We start from the raw sequence: 19,143 nt of genomic DNA on the forward strand, positions 1-19,143 counted from the left end.
CTCCCCAGTCTTATTTATATCACTTGATTGAATCGGCCTTTTTTTTGTTTGTTTTTTGCCACATGCAGGATGAGCAGACACCGCTACACATCGCCAGTCGTCTGGGGAAGCAGGATATCGTCTTACAACTGCTCGCTAACGGGGCATCGCCCGACACCACGACCAGTTCCGGTTACACGCCTCTTCATTTGGCCGCGCGGGAGGGTCACCGAGAAGTGGCGGCAACGCTGCTCGAACAGGGATCCAGTCTGGGTATCACGACCAAGGTGAACATCACTGGCGCTGTATCAATTCAATTCAATCACTTTTGCAATAGTATTGGTGGTGATAGTTGTTTTGTGTTAGTATAGATTACAGGAGCCATTATTTGTCTCACAGTGAAGAAATTTACATTTGACAGCAGCAAAAAAACAAAATACAGGAGCTGCCGTAAAGGCAGCCACTCTTGAAGTGTAAAAAAAAAAACAACAACAACAAAATAATGTGACGCAGTCTTCAATCTGTAGCACTTTCTACACCCTTCTTATCACATGAAACAGTTCAAGATGAACGAGGAGAGAATCAAAGCATCCTTTTCACCAGTGGATCAGAGAGGTCATGGTGGATGAGAACGTCTACTACAAGCTAAATGTCGAAAGCAAAAACCAAGCATCCATCGATGAAAAGCATTGATGAAAGAAGCTGTAGCATTCATTGTATCGAGCTAGTTAGCTAACTGTCTATCTGGCTATCTGTTGGCTGTCTAACAGCTAGCTAGCTAGCTTTTTATTTATTTGAGTTATTCCGGGTTGAGTGGACGCTGGCGCATGTGGCTGCCACTTCTCACCTGCAGAAAAACCGATCCTGTGACTGTAAAGTGACCTTGAGAGTTTTGAAAGGCGCTTAGAAATGAAATGTATTATTATCATTATTATTATTATTATTTTCGCCGAAAAGTGATTGTCTCACATCTCCTGTCCCACGTAAATCCGCTTCAATTCCAAGTCGCGACAAGTCCACCTACGTATCAGTGATGTCAGTCAAATGGCTTTCATATTGTATATATAAATTACATATTTATACATTTATCCAATTATTATTTTTGTCATTAAGGTCATTAATTTGTCTCCTCTTGCGTATTTTCAGAAGGGCTTCACCCCGCTGCACGTTGCGGCAAAGTACGGCAAGTTGGAAGTGGCCAACCTTTTACTGCAAAAGAACGCCGCGCCAGACGCCGCTGGGAAGGTGACAGATGGCCCCTTTTAGCCTCCTCCAAGAGTCACGATTTGAGTTCTCACCGCTACCTAACACTGTATATTTCTTTGCTGGTGTGTCCAGAGTGGACTAACTCCACTGCATGTTGCTGCACACTACGATAACCAGAAGGTGGCGCTATTGTTACTCAAGCAAGGAGCCTCACCGCATGTGGCCGCCAAGGTCAGAGATTCTCTTTATTACATTCAACCAATGCAAAATTGGGGAATATACAGTGATACCTTAGCTTACGAAATTAATTAGTTCCCAGAAAGTGTGTGTAAGGCGAAAAGTGTGTCTTCCAAACATTAATTTCCCATAAGAAATCATTACAAATGAAAATAATCCGTTCCCAGGTCCCCATAAAACATAGTTTTCTACTAAATAAGACTTAAAACTACACAACAAAATATGTTATTTTATGTATAATAAACATTAATTAAACATTGGATTGTAATTAAAGAAATGAATTGTACTATATAATAAAGTTGTTTTATTTACTTTTGTGATGGTCGTTCATGTTGTTGCCTCTTGATGATATCAGAATGAAGTTCGTGAGCTAAAGTGTTCGTACGCTGAGGTATCACAGTATTCCAACGTTCTAAATTGTTAAATTTTGGTCCAAATTTGATTCAAAATTATATTTAAATTCGAAAGAAATTTGCATGTGCCTATTGTTGTCATGGCCCAGAATAGCCGCTAAGCTAGTGAATAAAGCTAACTCTTTTCTAAGCCAAATTGTGAGTGCCGACACTCTCTGAGGATACTCTTTGAAAAAGTTTGAAAAAAAAATGTTAATGGCGCAAAATTAGCATGTTGAAATTACACGCTTGCGGTTCAGAACGGCTACACGCCGCTGCACATCGCTTCCAAGAAGAACCAGTTGGAGATCGCCACCACGCTACTGGAATACGGCGCAGCCACCAACAGCGTGACGCGGCAAGGCATCACCCCGCTACATCTGGCCGCGCAGGAGGGTAACGTGGATGTTGTGACTCTGCTGTTGGCGCGGGACGCTTCGGTCAACACGGGCAACAAGGTGCAACTTCTAGAACCTCGAAAGAAAAGAGTTTCTAGTTTGAATTCGCTTACTTCTTTTGCACCGTTGATGTTTTAGCACGGCTTGACGCCGCTCCATCTGGCCGCCCAGGAGGATAAAGTCAACGTGGCTGAGGTTTTGGTCAACCATGGAGCCACCATAGATCCCGAGACAAAGGTGATTTTAAAAATCACATTCATTTTAATATTTAAATTAGATAAAAATCATTTTTTTAAGCATCATTTCCACCCCTCTGTATTTGAGTTACTCTATTTTTATGTTTATCCTCAGTCGGGTTACACTCCTCTCCAAGTGGCTTGTCACTACGGCAACGTGAAGATGGTCCACTTCCTGCTGAAAAACCAGGCCAAGGTCAACACTAAAACCAAGGTGATTCATCGCACCATCTGGCTCTCTGAATTGGACTTTTATTTGATTATTTTCCCCCCCCTCCCTACTACATTGTGATGAATTTATTTTTCGCCATCCCACAGAACGGCTACACTGTTCTTCATCAGGCTGCCCAACAGGGACACACACACATTATCAATCTTCTGCTGCATCATGGAGCCTCGCCCAATGAACTCACCACGGTATTGAGAATATATTTTTTTTTCCTGTGTGAAGATTCTTAGTCATAATAATAGTAATGGTAGTAATAGTAGTAGTAGTAGTAGTAATAATCGCAGGAATAGCCGCAATAATAGTCAAAATAGTCACAATAATAGTCATAATAAGAGTCATAATAATAGTAATAATCATACATTTCATTTAGAAGCGCCTTTCAAAACTCTCAAGGTCACTTTACATTCACAGGATATGTTTTTCTGTGGGTGAGCAGCGGCAGCCACACGCGGCAGCGTTCAATCAACCCGGAAGTAACTCAAATAGAAAACTAGCTATCTAGCAAATAGATAGCTAGCCAGCCAACTAGAACGACATACAGCTAGCCAGCTACATAGCTAGCTATCCACAAGCTTTCTAGCTATATAGATATATAGCTAATAGCCAGTCAGCTAGATAACAAATAGAAGTCAGTAAAAAGTGGCAAAGTTCCACCTGCGTTGAAGGGATGGCTTGCCTCCACCAGTGGAGCTTTAGCGAAACGGACGAGAAGAATGCCGTTCAAATAGATGGAACGCTAGCTAGCTAGCTAGCTAATAGATAGCTAATAGCTAGATAACTAGCTAGTAGCTAATATGCTTCCTGACTCAAATAGCTAGCTAGCTAGCTAGCTCGTTAATAGTTAACTAGCTATCTATCAAGATAGCTAATAGCTAGCTAGCTAGCCAGAACATTGACTCTTTACTATTTTGATGATTTTTGACTTATTGTTATATTGTAATCCATAATTTTCATTAATAATCCGTAACCCGTATTTGCAGAATGGAAACAGCGCATTGTCCATCGCCAAGAGGCTCGGTTACATCTCCGTAGTGGACACGCTCAAGGTGGTCACAGAGGAGACGCTGACCACCCAGGTGCGTCAAACGACTGTCCAGCAGCTCCCTTTCTATCATCTTTCACATTGTTTTTTGCGAGTTTACAATATATTTGAGTTGGTAATTGACTATTTTGTTCAGATAAAGACACATAATCATGGAATACATGTTGACATTGATCATCTTTTGCGTCGGTTCCTCAGACGGTCACAGAGAAGCACAAGATGAACGTTCCTGAGACCATGAACGAGGTGCTGGACATGTCGGACGATGACGGTAAGGCGTCTTACTCTGTATTGCCTCAAAAACTTAACACCCCATTTCATGTCAGGGAATTTGTGCTTTCATTTCATTTCATTTGATGCCATAATTAATTCTTTCTTGAACTTCATTTCCATGTTTCTTCTTTAACACTTTCCTCCATTCCCCATCACACAGCCTGTAAGGCCAATGCTCCTGAAATTATCACAGAGGACTATTTGTCCGATGTTGATGAAGGTACTTTTTCATCCTTTTTTTAATCACTTATTTTAAAATCATCATCTCTGTTTTCATATTTATGTTCAATTGTTTATTTCAAGTGTGTATACATAATGGAAAAGGGACATTAAAAAAAATAGTTCTCTCGTCGTCTTCGCACTATATAGGGTTGTCACGGTAACCAGCGATTGCAACCTTAGTGTGACAATTGCATATTAAGCGTGCTCTAATTCTTTATCCCTTGTGTAGAGCTTTTCTTAAGATACCTGGGAACCATTTTGAATTGTGGAAACATTTCATTCGGCATTTTTTTAAAGCTTTTGTGCATATATTTAACAGTACTTCTATTATGTTCCCTCGTCACCCCATCTCTCCGGGGTGTCAAAATGTAGCCAGTCAGCCTTTTCTCTCTGTTGCCATGGATACCGTGTGTACTACTGTGCATGTGGTGTTTGCATGGAGTGCACACACACACACAAATTATAGACAAGGAAGCAAACAATGGTTCCCCCCCCCCTGCAGCATTTTTTTTTTACATCAGTGTGAAAAGATCCTTTTATCTCAATTTAATGAGGTGACGTCACGGTCAAGGACACTCCGCCGAATGACAAAGCAGAGCTTAAAAATGGTGTCTGTTCAAACAGAGATGGATTGTGGGAATGTCTACGTCAGCTATTCGTGTAAGTCCCGAAAGTAAAAAAAAAAAAAAAAAAAACAGCAGGTTTTATTGCGAACACTAACATCGTAACTATAATGTAGCCTGCGAGTGCTTTTTTCCATGTCTAAATTTGGCTCGTGTGTTAACTGTATGCACGCAGGCACTCATGGCGGGAGTGAAGAACAGGCGCACACACCCAGCAGCCTACTTATGTAAACTGTTTATGTCGACCTGCCGCCGATGTTTTGATTATTTTGCATTATTTAAATACACTTACTCAATTAAGAAGCGATTATATTTCATTTAAAAGATGACATCATGGGACACGCTTCTTTTTTTTTTAGGTGCGGTGACTGTCTTTACATTCATTGTAGAGGCCGATTTTACTGTGATTTGTGCTTAGTTGTGTTTTAACATAGTTTATACAGTTCTGCTCATGAATAACAGGAGAATGTTATTGACATGTGAGCTGGTCCTAACATTTTGGCGTGGCCATTTATTAACATGAAAAACATGAACAATTTTGTCATTTAGATGATTTTGGAAGTGTTTTAGGGCAAGTAAATTCATCATTCTTTTATCAATAGTCACTGAGCCTAAAACCATTTGGGGCACATTAACTCCTACACTGCCATTCACACAAATTTATTCTGACTTTAAAATATGAGGTAGAGAACCATTCCTGAATTTATCTGGGTTTTGTTTTTTCTTGGGTGTCGATAAAGCACTGGCCATGGCCTCTGGCAATGTTTTTCCTTTCCACAAGGGGGCCAGCATTTCCCTTTTTCCATGTTAGCGCTTTATTCCAGCGTCAGCTGCTGTTAAAGCGCTATATAAACCAATATGTTTGTATTAATAATAATAATAATAATAATAATACATTTAATTTCTAATCGCCTTTCAAAACTCTCAAGGTCACTTTACAGTCACAGGATTTTTTTTTTTTTTTGTGGGGGTGAGCAGTGGCAGCCATTCGCGCTAGCGTTCACTGTACCCGGAAGTAACGCAGCAGCAAAGTTATGAAAGGAAGAGGAAAGGAAAGAAAGAAGTAAAAAACAAAATACAGGAGCTGCTGGAAAGGTAGCCACTCTCGCCGCGCCTTCATTTCAAGCTCTGATAACTCCAGACTCATATAATTTAGGAACTTTTTTTCTGATGAAATAAGTTTTCTTATGCTGCATTGTATGTTTATGTAGTCCTAAAACACACTATTCTGTGGGTCCTGGAATTCGAGTGATGATGACAATAACCCTGGCAATGGATTGGACACCTTTTTGCACATGTGGCAGTGAATGAGTTAATGAGCGCGGTGTTTATTTTCAAAAGTTTAATAAAGAATAATTTAGTACATTTTAAGGACAATTGCGGTACACTTTAGAATTCTAGTTCATGGGAGAAAAAAAACCATGTTGTTTATAAAAATAACATGACACATTGCATTTACAGATAAACATGACCCTTGAACCTAAATATTTGTTCACCCTCACTCGGTGTTACTAAAACCTGACCTGTAGCGAATCATTTGGTTGCATGCACGTGTAAATAAATGCGGGTGCAATTTGTTAGTTACAGACAAGACGCTTGCTTAATCAAGTTAGTCAACTTCAATGCGAGTCACACCCTGTTTGCTATTTGTGTCCCACACACACACACACACACACAAACGCACACAGATTGGATTATCCTGGCACAGGGGAGGGTAGGCGGGAGAAAGCGGATCTGTTTGCGTGATCGAGAGACATAGAAAGAGAACACCCCCCACCTCCTTCGTCCTCCCCCTAAAAAAAAGTTGGGCAAAAAACAGCGCTGAATGAAGTGCTTCCAAGGCAGAGGTGAGTCATGGTAGATCCCCGAAAGAAAGGCTTGGAATGTCACCAGATGGGGGTCTGTGAAAGTTTAGGGTGGGGGAAGGCGAGGCGCGGGGAATGGGTGTCCCGCTGGAATGCCTCGCTGTCTTCATTCTCTTGCGTGCACTTGTTGCCTTTTTCCCGCTTTCCAGCTCCTCTTCAAAACTGATCACTACAAGCTAGCAAATGTAATAAGTCCACTTCTGACAGTCTTTTTTTTTTTAAATGTCTTTATTTTTAAATATGCCTTGTTTGCCGTTTGGTTGCCATGACGATTTGGACTTGTGTCATCCCAAATGTCCTCAACTCCTGTCTCTTTCTTTGGGACTCCAGGTGACGACGCCATGACGGGAGATACGGACAAGTACCTAGCGCCCCAGGACTTGCGTGAACTGGGTGATGATTCGCTACCGCAGGAGGGCTACATGGGCTTCAGCGTGGGTGCACGTTCGCAGAGGTGAGACCCCGCCGGATGAAAGAAACACTTAATTAGGTGCTAACGGAAAGTAGCATTGAAAAAAGTACTGACACTGAATAGATTTCAAAGGTCAAATGCATTTTCCCTGCCAAAGTATTGACATTTCTGCAACATGAAATGGACGTGGTTCGGGTGGGAGAGGTCGCTCAAATGGTGCGTCGCTCAATGTCTGAACAGTGACAGCCTCAGAAAATTTGAAAAGGTGTTTAATAATAATCATAATAATGTATTTCATTTATAAGCGCCTTTCAAAACTCTCAAGGTCACTTTACAGTCACAGGATAAAGTTTTTTTGTGGGTGAGCAGCGGCAGCCACACGCGCTAGCGTTCACTCAACCCGGAAGTAACTCAAATAGATAGAAAGCTAGCTAATAGCTAGTTATATAGCTAATAGATAGCCTGTTAGATATCTAATAGATAGCTATAGATAGAAAGCTAGCTATCTATCCATCTACTAACCATCTGGCCAGTCAGCCAGCCAGCCAGGCATTACCCATCCACCAGCTAGCCAGCTAGCTTTCTATTTATTTGCGTAGCCAACAGATAGCCAGCTAGAAAGCTCCTGATGTCACCGAAAAACCGATCCTGTGACTGTAAAGTGACCTTGAGAGTTTTGAAAGGCGCTTAGAAATGAAATGTATTATTATTATTATTATTATTATTATTTGACTGTTTTGTGTGGATTTTTATATACAGGTAAAAATGACCCACAACATAATCAACGTCAGCTATCAATAATAGATAGTTAATAGCTAGCTAGCTAGATAGCTAAAAGCTAGCCAGCTAGATAGCTGCTGACATGTCCCTCAGCACACATGAGAATGTGCACATTGGGGTACACAAGGGGGGTAACAAACAGTCAGGAAATATTTTATTTTATTGATTTATTTTGAAAAAAATAAGCTCCCGAGGTCATATGTTGCCAGCCTTTATCAGCGATTGGAAATTTCCCACTACCTGAATGCAGCACGAGCGAGCGAATGCGTGTGATCATCTCGATCCATTCTGCTTCATGGCTCATGATTTTATGTTCTCTCCCTCCATGTGCGCTCTGTGTATTAGTCCCAAAGTCAGGTAAGGCTGATGGCATGCTGCTGAGCCCCCCCCCCCCAAATCTCCATATACCTCACCCCAAAACCCCCATCTAACCTCTCAGAATCGTTAACTTCCACATATATGTTTAATTGGCTAATTTGATTTGTAGGCGTGTTGTTGTGTGTGCCATCTTTATTTATGGTGGTGGTCATGATAACGTTGTTGTGATTTTTGTGCCCCCCCAAACTCCCCCATTGAGCTTCCATGGACCCGAATGTATTGCATCATGTTCTATAATTCCATGCAAAACTTCATTAGATAAAGTTTGGTAGCTAATAACATATCTGGCAGGCGCGTACTTGACATTTTAGTGACATAAAGTAACATGGATGAACCTGTAGGTCATAAATACGAACGTGTTGCCTCCCGTTCACGCTGCCATGGCGACGGCCGCAGCATCTGTGGTTTTGCTGAGTCATTTGGATCGTAGAAAAAAATATAATGTCCGTTGTCTGCTTGTACCTGATATCTTGGCTTACGAACTTAATTGGTTCCCAGACAGTGTGTAAGATGAAAAGTTTGTATCCCAAAAATTAATTTCCCATATGAAACCATTAAAATGACAATAATCAGTTCCCAGGTCCCTATAAAACATAATTTTCTACTTTGTAATTTTCTAAGCCTTAAAACTACGCAAAACATCCCTTATTTTATGTATGATAAATGTCCTATGGTATTATAATGAACGAAATAAACTGTCCCGTATAATAAAGTTTACATTTTATTTACCTTTGTGATGGTCGTTGATGGCTTGACGGAATGGAGTGGCCGGTTTCATCAACATTAAACACTTGATGAGGAACGTGACCTTCTTCTTTCACCATCTTGAGGAATGATCCCTTGGAGGTGCTTTCCCTGTGATCATTTTATCTAGTTCCTCATCAATTGTCTTCTGTTTAGCTGGGTTCATAGGTTTTTGCATCAAGCGTACAGATGGCTTGTGCGGGTTATTTGTGGAGCCTGATTGATGGGATATTTTAACCTTGCAGTCTACACTCTGCCTTTAAACTATCAAAGTTGAAACTTTCTCACTGTCGTTCATCTGTGCTGCGTTATTGACCAATCATGCGGCTTTAACCGAAGACTGGGGCCGGGAAATAAAAAAGTTGGCAGCCATTTTCTTTTTGCAGAACGGCTTCACTCTCTATCTGTACCTAAACTGCATCATTTCATTTAAGTGGGTAATAAGTTTTACTTAAAAATGTGATAATTTAAAGTGCATTTTCTCGATTCTGGTTCCTGGAAGCTGCATGCATTTAATGTGACTTTCCCCCCCCTCCCTTACTTTCTGTTCACTTTCACCTTCCCCTTTTGATATCATGATCCCCTTCCCTTTCTACTCACCTCCTCGTCCAACCCCCCCATCCTCCTTCCCCACCGCCTCTCATCATCTTGGCTGTTGTCTCGGTAACCCGTGAACCTGCCAACCCCCTCGCCCCAAGCCTGCGTTCCTTCAGTTCCGACAGGTCCAACGCGCTCAACCGCAGCTCCTTCACAAGGGACAGCATGATGATTGAAGAGATGCTGGCGCCCAGCAAGGACATGGTATGGACTTTTGGCATTATTTAAAGGGTGGTCCACGTGAGCCGAAAGCAAACGATCACGATTTCATCACAGCCTGTCAGCAATACGAAATGTGATTAGTGATCAATTCTGCCATCCGTCGCGACAAAATGGAACTAACTTCCTGTCTGTTCCCACGCTGCCGCAGATGCTCTGTAAGGAACGATCTTGCACTTTAGAACAACACAACAAGGTAAATGTCAATGTCTGGTGACTCGCTTTTGGTTTTATTAGCATCACAATTTGGAATTTCGATGCTTACAAGACATAATGCCATTTTCTTCATTTTTACATTTGCCTCATTATTATTTTTTTGTAGTACTGTGATATCATCTTTTAATGTTGGTAATGTAACCTTACCGTGTTGTCTGGGCAGCGCTTGGCGGTGGCTAAAGACTGCGACGACGACTCGCTGAGGAGGTACAGCTGGACACCAGATGCGATGGACAACGTCAACCTTGTTTGTTCTCCAATCCACTCTGGGTAAGTCAGTGATTCTGATATTCTTTGTATTTTTTTTTTATTTTGTTTACTTTTTTGATATTGAATAAATACTAAGATTTTAAAAATAATGGCCATCAAATTGAATTTAACTCATTCACTGCCAAACATGGGCAGAAATGAGTCCACTCCAGTGCCAGGGTTGTTGTCATTGTCTATTGAATCCACATAATAATGACTTTTAGGACTACATAAACATTCAATGCAGCATAGGAAAATTTAGACTCTCTTCTTTTACCAGAAAAAAAATGTCAATTCCTAAGTTATATGGGTCTGGAGTTATATGAGCTTGAAGTGAGGGCAGCTGTCCAAAATCCAATACAATATTGGTTTATATAGTGTTTTAACAATAGCTGAAGCTGGAACAAAGCGCTAACATGGTAAAAAAAAAAAGGGAAATGCTGGCCCCTTGTTGAAAAGAAAAAAATAATCACATCTTTTCATCAAAGAAAAAAGTTATTTCCTAAATTGTATGGGTCTGGAGTTATATGAGTTTGAAATGAGGGTGGCTATCCAAAATACACTGCAATACATTCATAGTGATTTATATAGCGCTTTAACAAGAGCTGAAGCTAGGACATGCGCTAACATGGAAAAAAGGGAAATGCTGCCCCCCTTGCTGAAAAGAAAAAAATAATTGCCAAAGACCATGGCTTTATCGGCACCCAAGCATGAAAAAAACCTAAACCCTAACAAATTTTCAGTTCCCGAATACATTTGTGAATGGCAGTGAATGAGTTGCACCATTTCTTTCTTCTTCTTACCAAAGTGCAATCTCAACAGTTTCTTTTTAGTAACATCACTAGTAAGTTTAGTTGATGTGACGGAGCTCTGTTGTCATCCATCCCGCAGTTTTTCCTCCCCGCTCCCGCAGTACGACAGCAGGTGACGCCTGACTGGCTGTGATTGATTCATTGATTGATTGGATTGATTTGCCCCCGTTGTTGACAGCCGCCTCCCCAATGACCCGGATTGTGTCCTTTCCGCTCACTAACTCCCACTAACCCCTCCTCCCTTTGTCCACAGCGGGTTGCTGTGCTCTTTGTGACCACGTAACGCCTTCTTGTACATACACTGAATGAGATTATTCTAATGCACGGTGTGTTTTTTGCCACTACTAACACTAACTTTTTGGACACAATTTGGATATTTTTGGTGTGTGTGTCTACTGCAGTTTGTTGGCAAACAGTCCAGGGTGCTCCTCATGGTATACAAATGGATGGGTTTTGCTTGAAATACACTGAAACACAATTGCATGCATCACTACCGTTTTTAAAGGCACTTATAAATAAAATAGTCTAAATAAAATAGTCTAAATAATCTAGTTGGCTATCAATTGGCTATATGGCTATCTAGCTAGCTATTGGTGACAGCTATCTATTAGCTGGCTAGCTAGCTTTCTATCTTTTTGAGTTACTTCCGGGTGAGTGAATGCTGGCGCGTGTGGCTGCCGCTACTCACCCAAAGAAAAACTGATCCTGTGACTGTAAAGTGACCTTGAGAGTTTTGAAAGGCGCTTATAAATGAAATGGATTATTATACAGCACGCACTCAATCCCAAACAAACTTTAGCCTGCAGACGTGGTCGTTCTTCTCTCCAGATTTCTGGTGAGCTTCATGGTGGACGCCCGCGGCGGATCCATGCGGGGCAGCCGCCACAACGGCATGCGCATCATCATCCCGCCCAGGAAGTGCACGGCGCCCACGCGCATCACGTGCCGTCTGGTCAAGCGGCACAAACTGGCGTCGCCGCCCCCTATGGTGGAAGGTGAAGGCCTAGCTAGCCGGCTAGTGGAGGTTGGCCCAGCGGGAGCGCACTTCCTGGGGTGAGACTTCAATTTTTTGTCCTCCAACCTGTGAAAGCTTTGCTAAGGAGCTTTTCTGCACTTTTGCTTTTTGCCCGCTGCTATTTCCAGCCATCTGCGTGGCCACTCTACCGTCTCTAAACTTTTAAAAACACGCATCCGCTCTACACGCTGCACTTGTCCAATAAAAGAGTCCAAACAAAGCCAATTTCTTTTGCATAGTTATTTTTTTTTGTCAAAGCTAGCTTAGCTTTAACATTTTTACTTGATCCTTTTATACCCGAACTTGAAATCTTCAACCTGAAACATTCCCTCAACTCATACCAAAACAATTAGCGGCCATTTTCCTTTAGCACACAGTCATCTGTGATAGCTGATTGACAGCAATGTGTCACAAACCACAATCACCTTCACATCATTTTGTCACATCAGCTGGAATTTTATGCCACCAAAGTGCAAAAACTTCCTTTCCCAACAACCAAAATGACATTTCATTCAAGTCTCCGTTCATTGACCTCACTCGATTTGTATTGCGTGTGTCTTGTTTGTGTGTCTATGTGTGAACCGCAGTAAGCTACATCTCCCCAGAATGCCACCAGCTCTTAATGAAGGCGAGAGCCTGGTTAGCGCAGTGCTCCAGCTGGGACCCCGAGGAACTAGATTTGTTGGGTAGGAACGTGGAGAAAGACAAAAAACATAGCATCTATTCTCCAATAATTCTCTGCTCTTCCCTACGCCCGCCACCCTAGTCACAACACAGCTGGCTCATGATTGTTCCACACATCAGCTTTGAATTTTAGTTCAACCATGACATCATGCTATCAGATTAGCGTGTAGTTTTGGGAAGAATTTGGTCATCTTTTATTTTTCATAGGATTTTTATACTATGGCTCATTCGCCAGCTAAATTCGCTGGTTCATGGCTATCTGTTCGCTGGCTAATGGCTATCTATTCGCTAGCTATTAGTTATTTGCTAACTAATAGCTAGCTATAGCTATTAACTATCTATTCACTAGCTATTAGCTATCTATTCGCTAGCTGATGGCTATCTGTTCACTAGCTAATGGCGATCTATTCGCTGGCTTACGGCTATCTATTCGCTGGCTAATGGCTATCTATTCACTGGCTAATGGATATCTATTTGCTGGCTAATGACTATCTGTTCGCTCGCTATTGGCTGTCTATTTGCTAGCTATTAGCTATCTATTCAGAATCAGAATCAGAATCATCTTTATTGCCAAGTATATAGAACACACAAGGAATTTGTTTCCGGTAGAACACACTGCACTAGTATCGTTCGCTATCTATTTGAGTTACTTTGGGATTGAGTGAATGCCGGCACGTGTGGCTGCCGCTGCTCACTCATAGAAAAAACTTGACTGTAAAGTGACCTTGAAAGTTCTGAAAGGCGCTTAGAAATCAAATGTATTATTATTAAATATAAACTACTATACAATACTTTTATGGGCAAATTACTGAGCTGAATGAACATCAAAATGAACACCAGAACCAAGGACGTCCATTTTTATTTCTTTCTGTGAGTTTCTATAATTCAGGTTTGCGATTTTTACCCATTTAGCCATTTACAGCTCTTATAAAATTGTCCATTCTTCCTGAAACTACATCTTTTAGCTTGGAATCCATCCAGTTTTCAGTACTTTCATCACCAAGACATTGTTTTTCCAATGACATGACTGGTTTTCGATTGGCTTGTTTTGGGCTGGACTGTTTTGTTTATTTGGGAATGTGGCTTTCATTACAAGGATCGGCTTGATCCGTTTGATGTTTTTTCCATTGTAGACTTCCTGTGTGAATTCTTTGGATTTAAAGGGGGGAAAAAAAACATCATTTTGCGATGTGACTAAGGCCTCACTTCATATAACTAATCCGCATATAAAGTAAATCATTACATTATTTGGGGCAATTTACCAAATAGTAAATCAAAGAACCCACCAGTGGCCGCTGCTCTTTTGTTTCTCACCATAAAGTTGTCAACTAGTGGTTTTTTTTTGCTTGTCTTGTGCTGTTGTGCGCTTTGCTACTTTAAGGTTTCTTCCTCTCGTTACAGCTTCAGATATCCATTCACACCTGCACTCTATACACCTCTAGATCGGAGCGGTTGACCACTATTCTGCATGTTTTCAATCCACAGATAACTTAAATGATCAATCAGGATGGTTTTTAAGACTTCTGAAGTGAATCATCTCAAACATGCAGAATAGTTAGTGACCCTGAGTTGCCCATCAGTGGTCTAAGATAGTAGAGCAACAACTTAGGTCAACTTTTCAATCTTTTTTTTTTTTGAATGCTGCTTAATTGAATGAATAATTTATTCCCTACTAGGCCCGTGATAGTGGAGATCCCCCATTTTGGCTCCATGCGGGGGCAAGAGCGTGAACTGATCCTTCTGCGAAGCGAAAATGGAGAAACCTGGAAGGAGCATCTGTACGACTACAAGACCGAAGAGCTACGTCAACTCCTCAACGGCATGGATGAAGGTAAAGGTCTGCTTTTAATTTCAAATTTCTCAAGAAATGTCACTTAATTCAAAGTATTTGACACCTTCGCAGAACTGGACAATGCCGAAGAGTTGCAAAGGAAGAGGATTTGCCGGATCATCACCAAAGACTTCCCTCAGTACTTTGCCGTGGTGTCTCGCATCAGGCAGGAAACTCATCAGATGGGACCGGAGGGCGGGACTCTGTGTAGCCGGAGCATCCCATTGGTTCAAGCCTCTTTTCCAGAGGGTGCGCTTACGAAAAAGATCAAGGTTGGCCTGCAGGTGAGCTACGCTTGAAAGCTTTACCGTGGTGTGCTATAGGAGAGAAAAACATACCCTAACCATTTTCTTCCGGCCTCCCAGGCCCAGCCAGTACCCGACGAAACCGTGAAAAAGATCCTAGGACACCGTGCAACCTTCAGCCCCATTGTGACAGTGGAGCCAAGACGGAGGAAGTTCCACAAACCCATCACGATGACAATCCCAGTCCCACCTCTCTCGGGCGAGGGTCTTTCCAATGGCTACAAAGGAGACTCTAGCCCCTGTCTCCGACTTCTCTGTAGCATTACAGGTAAAGCGGTTTTGTTCGTAAAACTCGGTCACGGCAATACAAAGGAAGGACACAAGATGGAATTGTTGCTATCTATTAGCTATTTATTAGCTGGCTAGCTATATGGCTATTTAGCTGGCTGGCTGAATTGGTAGCTGGCTGTCTATTAGTTAGCGATCTATGTGGCTATTTAGCTGGCTGGCTGGATAGATAGCTGGCTGTCTATTAACTATCTATTAGCGAGCTAGCCATACGGCTATTCAGCTGGCTGGCTGGATAGATTGCTGGCTATCTATTAGCTAGTTAGGTAGCTTTCCATCTATTTGAGTTACTTTTGGGTTGAGTGAACGCTGGGGCATGTGGCTGCCGCTACTCACCCACAGAAAAACTCATCTTGTGAATGTAAAGTGACCTTAAGAGTTTTGAAAGGTGCTTATAAATTAAATATTTTATTATTATTATTATCATCATCTGACAGGTGGGACATCGCCGGCACAATGGGAAGACATCACGGGTACGACTCCGCTCACCTTCGTCAACGACTGCGTATCCTTCACAACCAACGTGTCAGCACGGTGAGGGGCCAGGCTTCTTCTGGTACGTTAAGTCTTGCGCCATGCATGCTAACATGGTGTTTGTGAGCAGGTTCTGGCTAGCTGACTGCCACCAAATCCCCGAGACGGTGGGTTTGGCCTCGCAGCTCTACAGGGAGCTGATCTGTGTACCCTACATGGCCAAGTTTGTGGTGTTCGCCAAGATGAATGACCCGGTGGAGTCCAGGCTCAGGTGCTTTTGTATGACTGACGACAAGGTGGACAAGACCTTAGAGCAGCAGGAGAACTTTGAGGAGGTGGCCAGGAGCAAAGACATTGAGGTATAATCAAACATTTCAACCACTTTGGAGAGTTTCAGGAAACCCTTTATGTGCTAAGAATTAGCGGTTCCCAGAGCTTTATAATAATAATACATTTTATTTCAAGCACCTTTCAAAGCTCTCAAGGACACTTTATAGTCACAGACAAGCATAGATACTATCATAAAATACAATTACAAATAAAATAAAATACAATTATAAATAGAAACAACAGAGCTACACAAAAAATGCTATTTTAAAGAGGTGGGTTTTGAGATGGGATTTGAAGGTGGGAAAGAGAATCAATGTTACGAATGTTGGGAGGAAGTGAGTTCCAGAGTTTGCTAGCAGAGCAGCTAAAAGCTCTGTCCCCCATCATGCTGAGACGGGCAGGGTGGGCACACAGGTGGAGGGAGGAAGAGGATCTGAGGGAACGAGAGGGAATATAAATTTAGGTGGAATTGTGTCTGGCTACAGAAGGTCGCAAACTTGATATTCTGGCTCCAGACATGGCGACGTTATTATCATAACCAGTGTTTAAATTATTGTTGTTATAGTTCTGACTGGTTTGTGTGTGTTCAGGTCCTCGAAGGTCGTCCCATTTACGTGGATTGCTATGGAAACTTGGCTCCTCTGACCAAAAGCGGTCAGCAATTAGTGCTTAACTTCTACGCCTTCAAGGAAAACCGCTTGCCCTTCTGCGTCAAGGTACTTGAAGACACACCCGCTACATTTTATTCTCCATTCAATGCACGAATTTAGTAGCCTCTGTCATCGATCGCTAACCTCGAACGGTCGATACAATCAATCCTGGTTAAAGCCCCCTTCCTGTTTGTGTTAGCCAATTCATTAAAATAGCGTTAATTGGGACATGCGTGCGAGGGCGTAGGAAAAGGAATTTTATTGTCATCAGTACACACCCCCGACCATAGATAAGCAATGGATATTGTATAGAAATGAATCTATCCATTACCTGTACTGTTAAGTCTCAAAAAAATCCAACTCAATTATTATTAATAATAATAATAATCAATTTCCTTTCTAAGCGCCTTTCAAAACTCTCAAGGTCACTTTACAGTCACAGGATCAGTTTTTCTGTGGGTGAGTAGCGGCAGCCACATGCGCCAGCGTTCACTCACCCGCAAATAACTCAAAAAGAGAGAAAGCTAGCTAGCTAATAGAATGCTAGATAGCTAATAGATAGCTAGATAGCTAATATGTTTCCTGACTCAATTAGCTAGCTAGCCAGCCATATAGTATAATATAATATCTAGCTATTTAATTTGTAGCTAGCTAGCCTATAGCCAGCAAGATAGCTAATAGATAGCCAGATATACCCCAAATCAAATCAAGCCATTGCTCAGATTTCGCCGTGATGGCGAAAGGTACATAAAGAAGCCATTCCACCCACCCACCCACCGCAGGTACGAGACCCCAGCCAGGAACCGTGCGGCCGTCTCACCTTCCTCAAAGAGTGCAAAAGCACCAAAGGCCTCCCCCAAACGGCTGTGTGCAACTTGAACATCACGCTGCCCGCAGCCAAAAAGGTAAGGCACCAAATGACCATTTTGTGTCGTCACTTCCATGAGCATCATCACCGTCGGGGAAGTTTCATCGCAAGGCTAAAAATCTGAGGAAGACGTGTCCCAAAATGTGTCTTTTATCTGTTGAAGGCTTCTCTTAGTGTCGATTGGTTCTTTGTCGTATGTTGTGGTTGCTTGGCTGTTTCTTTTTCATTTGGATGCTTTTTGGCTGGCTTTTTTTATGCCTTGACTCGATGATTTTGCATTTTATCGTGGTGCTTTTTGATAAACTATTGGCTCGTTGACTTTTTTCCTTTGCGGCGTTTGCCACAGTGGCTTCTGGAGCTTCTGTAAATCACGCTCATTTTTTCCCCCCACACCCTGATGTTTGTTCCCCTCCCCTTCTCCTTTCCTGCTTTCCATTATGTAAATCTTCAATGCATCTTCGGAACCAGGAAATGGAGTCAGATGCCGAGGATGAGGTAAACTACACCCCCCCTTCCCCCACCATGCGCCACCCTCTGTTAGATCTGCTTAGCGTAGGCTTACTATTGCCGCCGCCCCCAAGGGAAATGTAACACTTTCCCTTGTCCAAATGCCGACTTTTGCATGATATCATCTATGCATTTGCTTTTTAGTCTAATGTAATACCTCTAAGATGACGTACTGTACTTCCAAAGCGGTTCAACATGAAACATGTTTAATCTCCAAAACAAGCATTGTAAATATCCATAAATTAGCTGTTTGATAAGATTGTGTTTTTAAAGTCCGGATCATACACTAAATTGGCTGCAGTTTCGGATTTCCGAGTTGCGCTCACCTGTTAGCCAACTTGTGTTGTTTGCTATTGTTGCAGACTGAAAAGCCAGAGCGACGTCATACCTTTGCATCGCTAGCCTTACGTAAGCGCTACAGCTATCTGGCCGAGCCTGCACTGAGTGAGTTTTGTCCTTTTCACTAACAATAACAAAAAGAAACCTATCAATAAAACCAAAAAAATAAATCCATGATTCATTTGTCCAAGGCGTTGTAGTAAGTTAACATTTCTCTTCCTGACACGTGCACTGTCCACATGCTTGTTTACCACATGGTACATTCTTTTTTAATTTTTATATTATGCACGAATGATCTGGGAACTGTTGTGCAGTGCTTGCCTATGTCGTTGTGAGTTTTTGGTTCTTCTGGCTCTGATTGTTTTAATAATCAGCAATATCAGAATCTTTCTTTGAATATCCAATTGTCGCAACGTTTCAGGGATTTTGACAAGGTGCTCAAAGAAAGATTTGATTTACTTTTTATTTGTCCTATATGACTTTTTTTAGCTCTCTATGGTGAAATGGCAGTTGTTATGTGGAACAGCCATGCATGTTCGGAGGTCTTGATTTTGGCTGGTGTTTTCTTTCTGTAGTGTGTGCTTGTCACCATCTTTTTTTATTGACTGCACATGACAAAATGGACCAAACATCAGTGTTGGAGGAAACATTTTGTCATTAAAAAAAGTCTCGTGTGGCCTGATTTTAAGGGTGTTGTATATCATTGGGACCAAACAGATAAAAGGCACTTTCAAAGTTGTTTG

The 19,143-nt window shown here is 41.9% G+C and overlaps 1 protein-coding gene across 22 annotated transcripts in view; it reads left to right on the plus strand.

The window, feature by feature from the left end:
- Positions 1–19,143, plus strand: part of LOC148887344 (ankyrin-3-like) — a 48,259-nt gene that overhangs the window by 13,942 nt on the left and 15,174 nt on the right. For 11 of the 22 annotated variants that reach the window (XM_089015062.1, XM_089015053.1, XM_089015054.1 and 8 more), the window contains 26 exons: positions 69–266; positions 1,126–1,224; positions 1,318–1,416; positions 2,075–2,272; positions 2,351–2,449; positions 2,564–2,662; positions 2,767–2,865; positions 3,658–3,753; positions 3,918–3,990; positions 4,153–4,212; positions 7,033–7,156; positions 9,715–9,817; positions 9,984–10,028; positions 10,212–10,318; positions 11,189–11,221; positions 11,938–12,162; positions 12,712–12,810; positions 14,485–14,639; positions 14,712–14,923; positions 15,005–15,212; positions 15,670–15,766; positions 15,837–16,065; positions 16,627–16,752; positions 17,469–17,591; positions 18,023–18,049; positions 18,424–18,505. In XM_089015062.1, coding sequence (XP_088871188.1) covers positions 69–266; positions 1,126–1,224; positions 1,318–1,416; positions 2,075–2,272; positions 2,351–2,449; positions 2,564–2,662; positions 2,767–2,865; positions 3,658–3,753; positions 3,918–3,990; positions 4,153–4,212; positions 7,033–7,156; positions 9,715–9,817; positions 9,984–10,028; positions 10,212–10,318; positions 11,189–11,221; positions 11,938–12,162; positions 12,712–12,810; positions 14,485–14,639; positions 14,712–14,923; positions 15,005–15,212; positions 15,670–15,766; positions 15,837–16,065; positions 16,627–16,752; positions 17,469–17,591; positions 18,023–18,049; positions 18,424–18,505 — 3,115 coding nt within the window. The remainder of the gene's footprint in view (positions 1–68; positions 267–1,125; positions 1,225–1,317; positions 1,417–2,074; positions 2,273–2,350; positions 2,450–2,563; positions 2,663–2,766; positions 2,866–3,657; positions 3,754–3,917; positions 3,991–4,152; positions 4,213–7,032; positions 7,157–9,714; positions 9,818–9,983; positions 10,029–10,211; positions 10,319–11,188; positions 11,222–11,937; positions 12,163–12,711; positions 12,811–14,484; positions 14,640–14,711; positions 14,924–15,004; positions 15,213–15,669; positions 15,767–15,836; positions 16,066–16,626; positions 16,753–17,468; positions 17,592–18,022; positions 18,050–18,423; positions 18,506–19,143) is intronic. The other 11 variants (XM_089015045.1, XM_089015057.1, XM_089015064.1 and 8 more) reach the window with 9 other exon arrangements.

The sequence above is a fragment of the Hippocampus bargibanti genome, linkage group LG15, assembly GCF_051943395.1.
Source record: "Hippocampus bargibanti isolate YZ-2025 linkage group LG15, ASM5194339v1, whole genome shotgun sequence".
NCBI classification, from domain to species: domain Eukaryota; kingdom Metazoa; phylum Chordata; class Actinopteri; order Syngnathiformes; family Syngnathidae; genus Hippocampus; species Hippocampus bargibanti.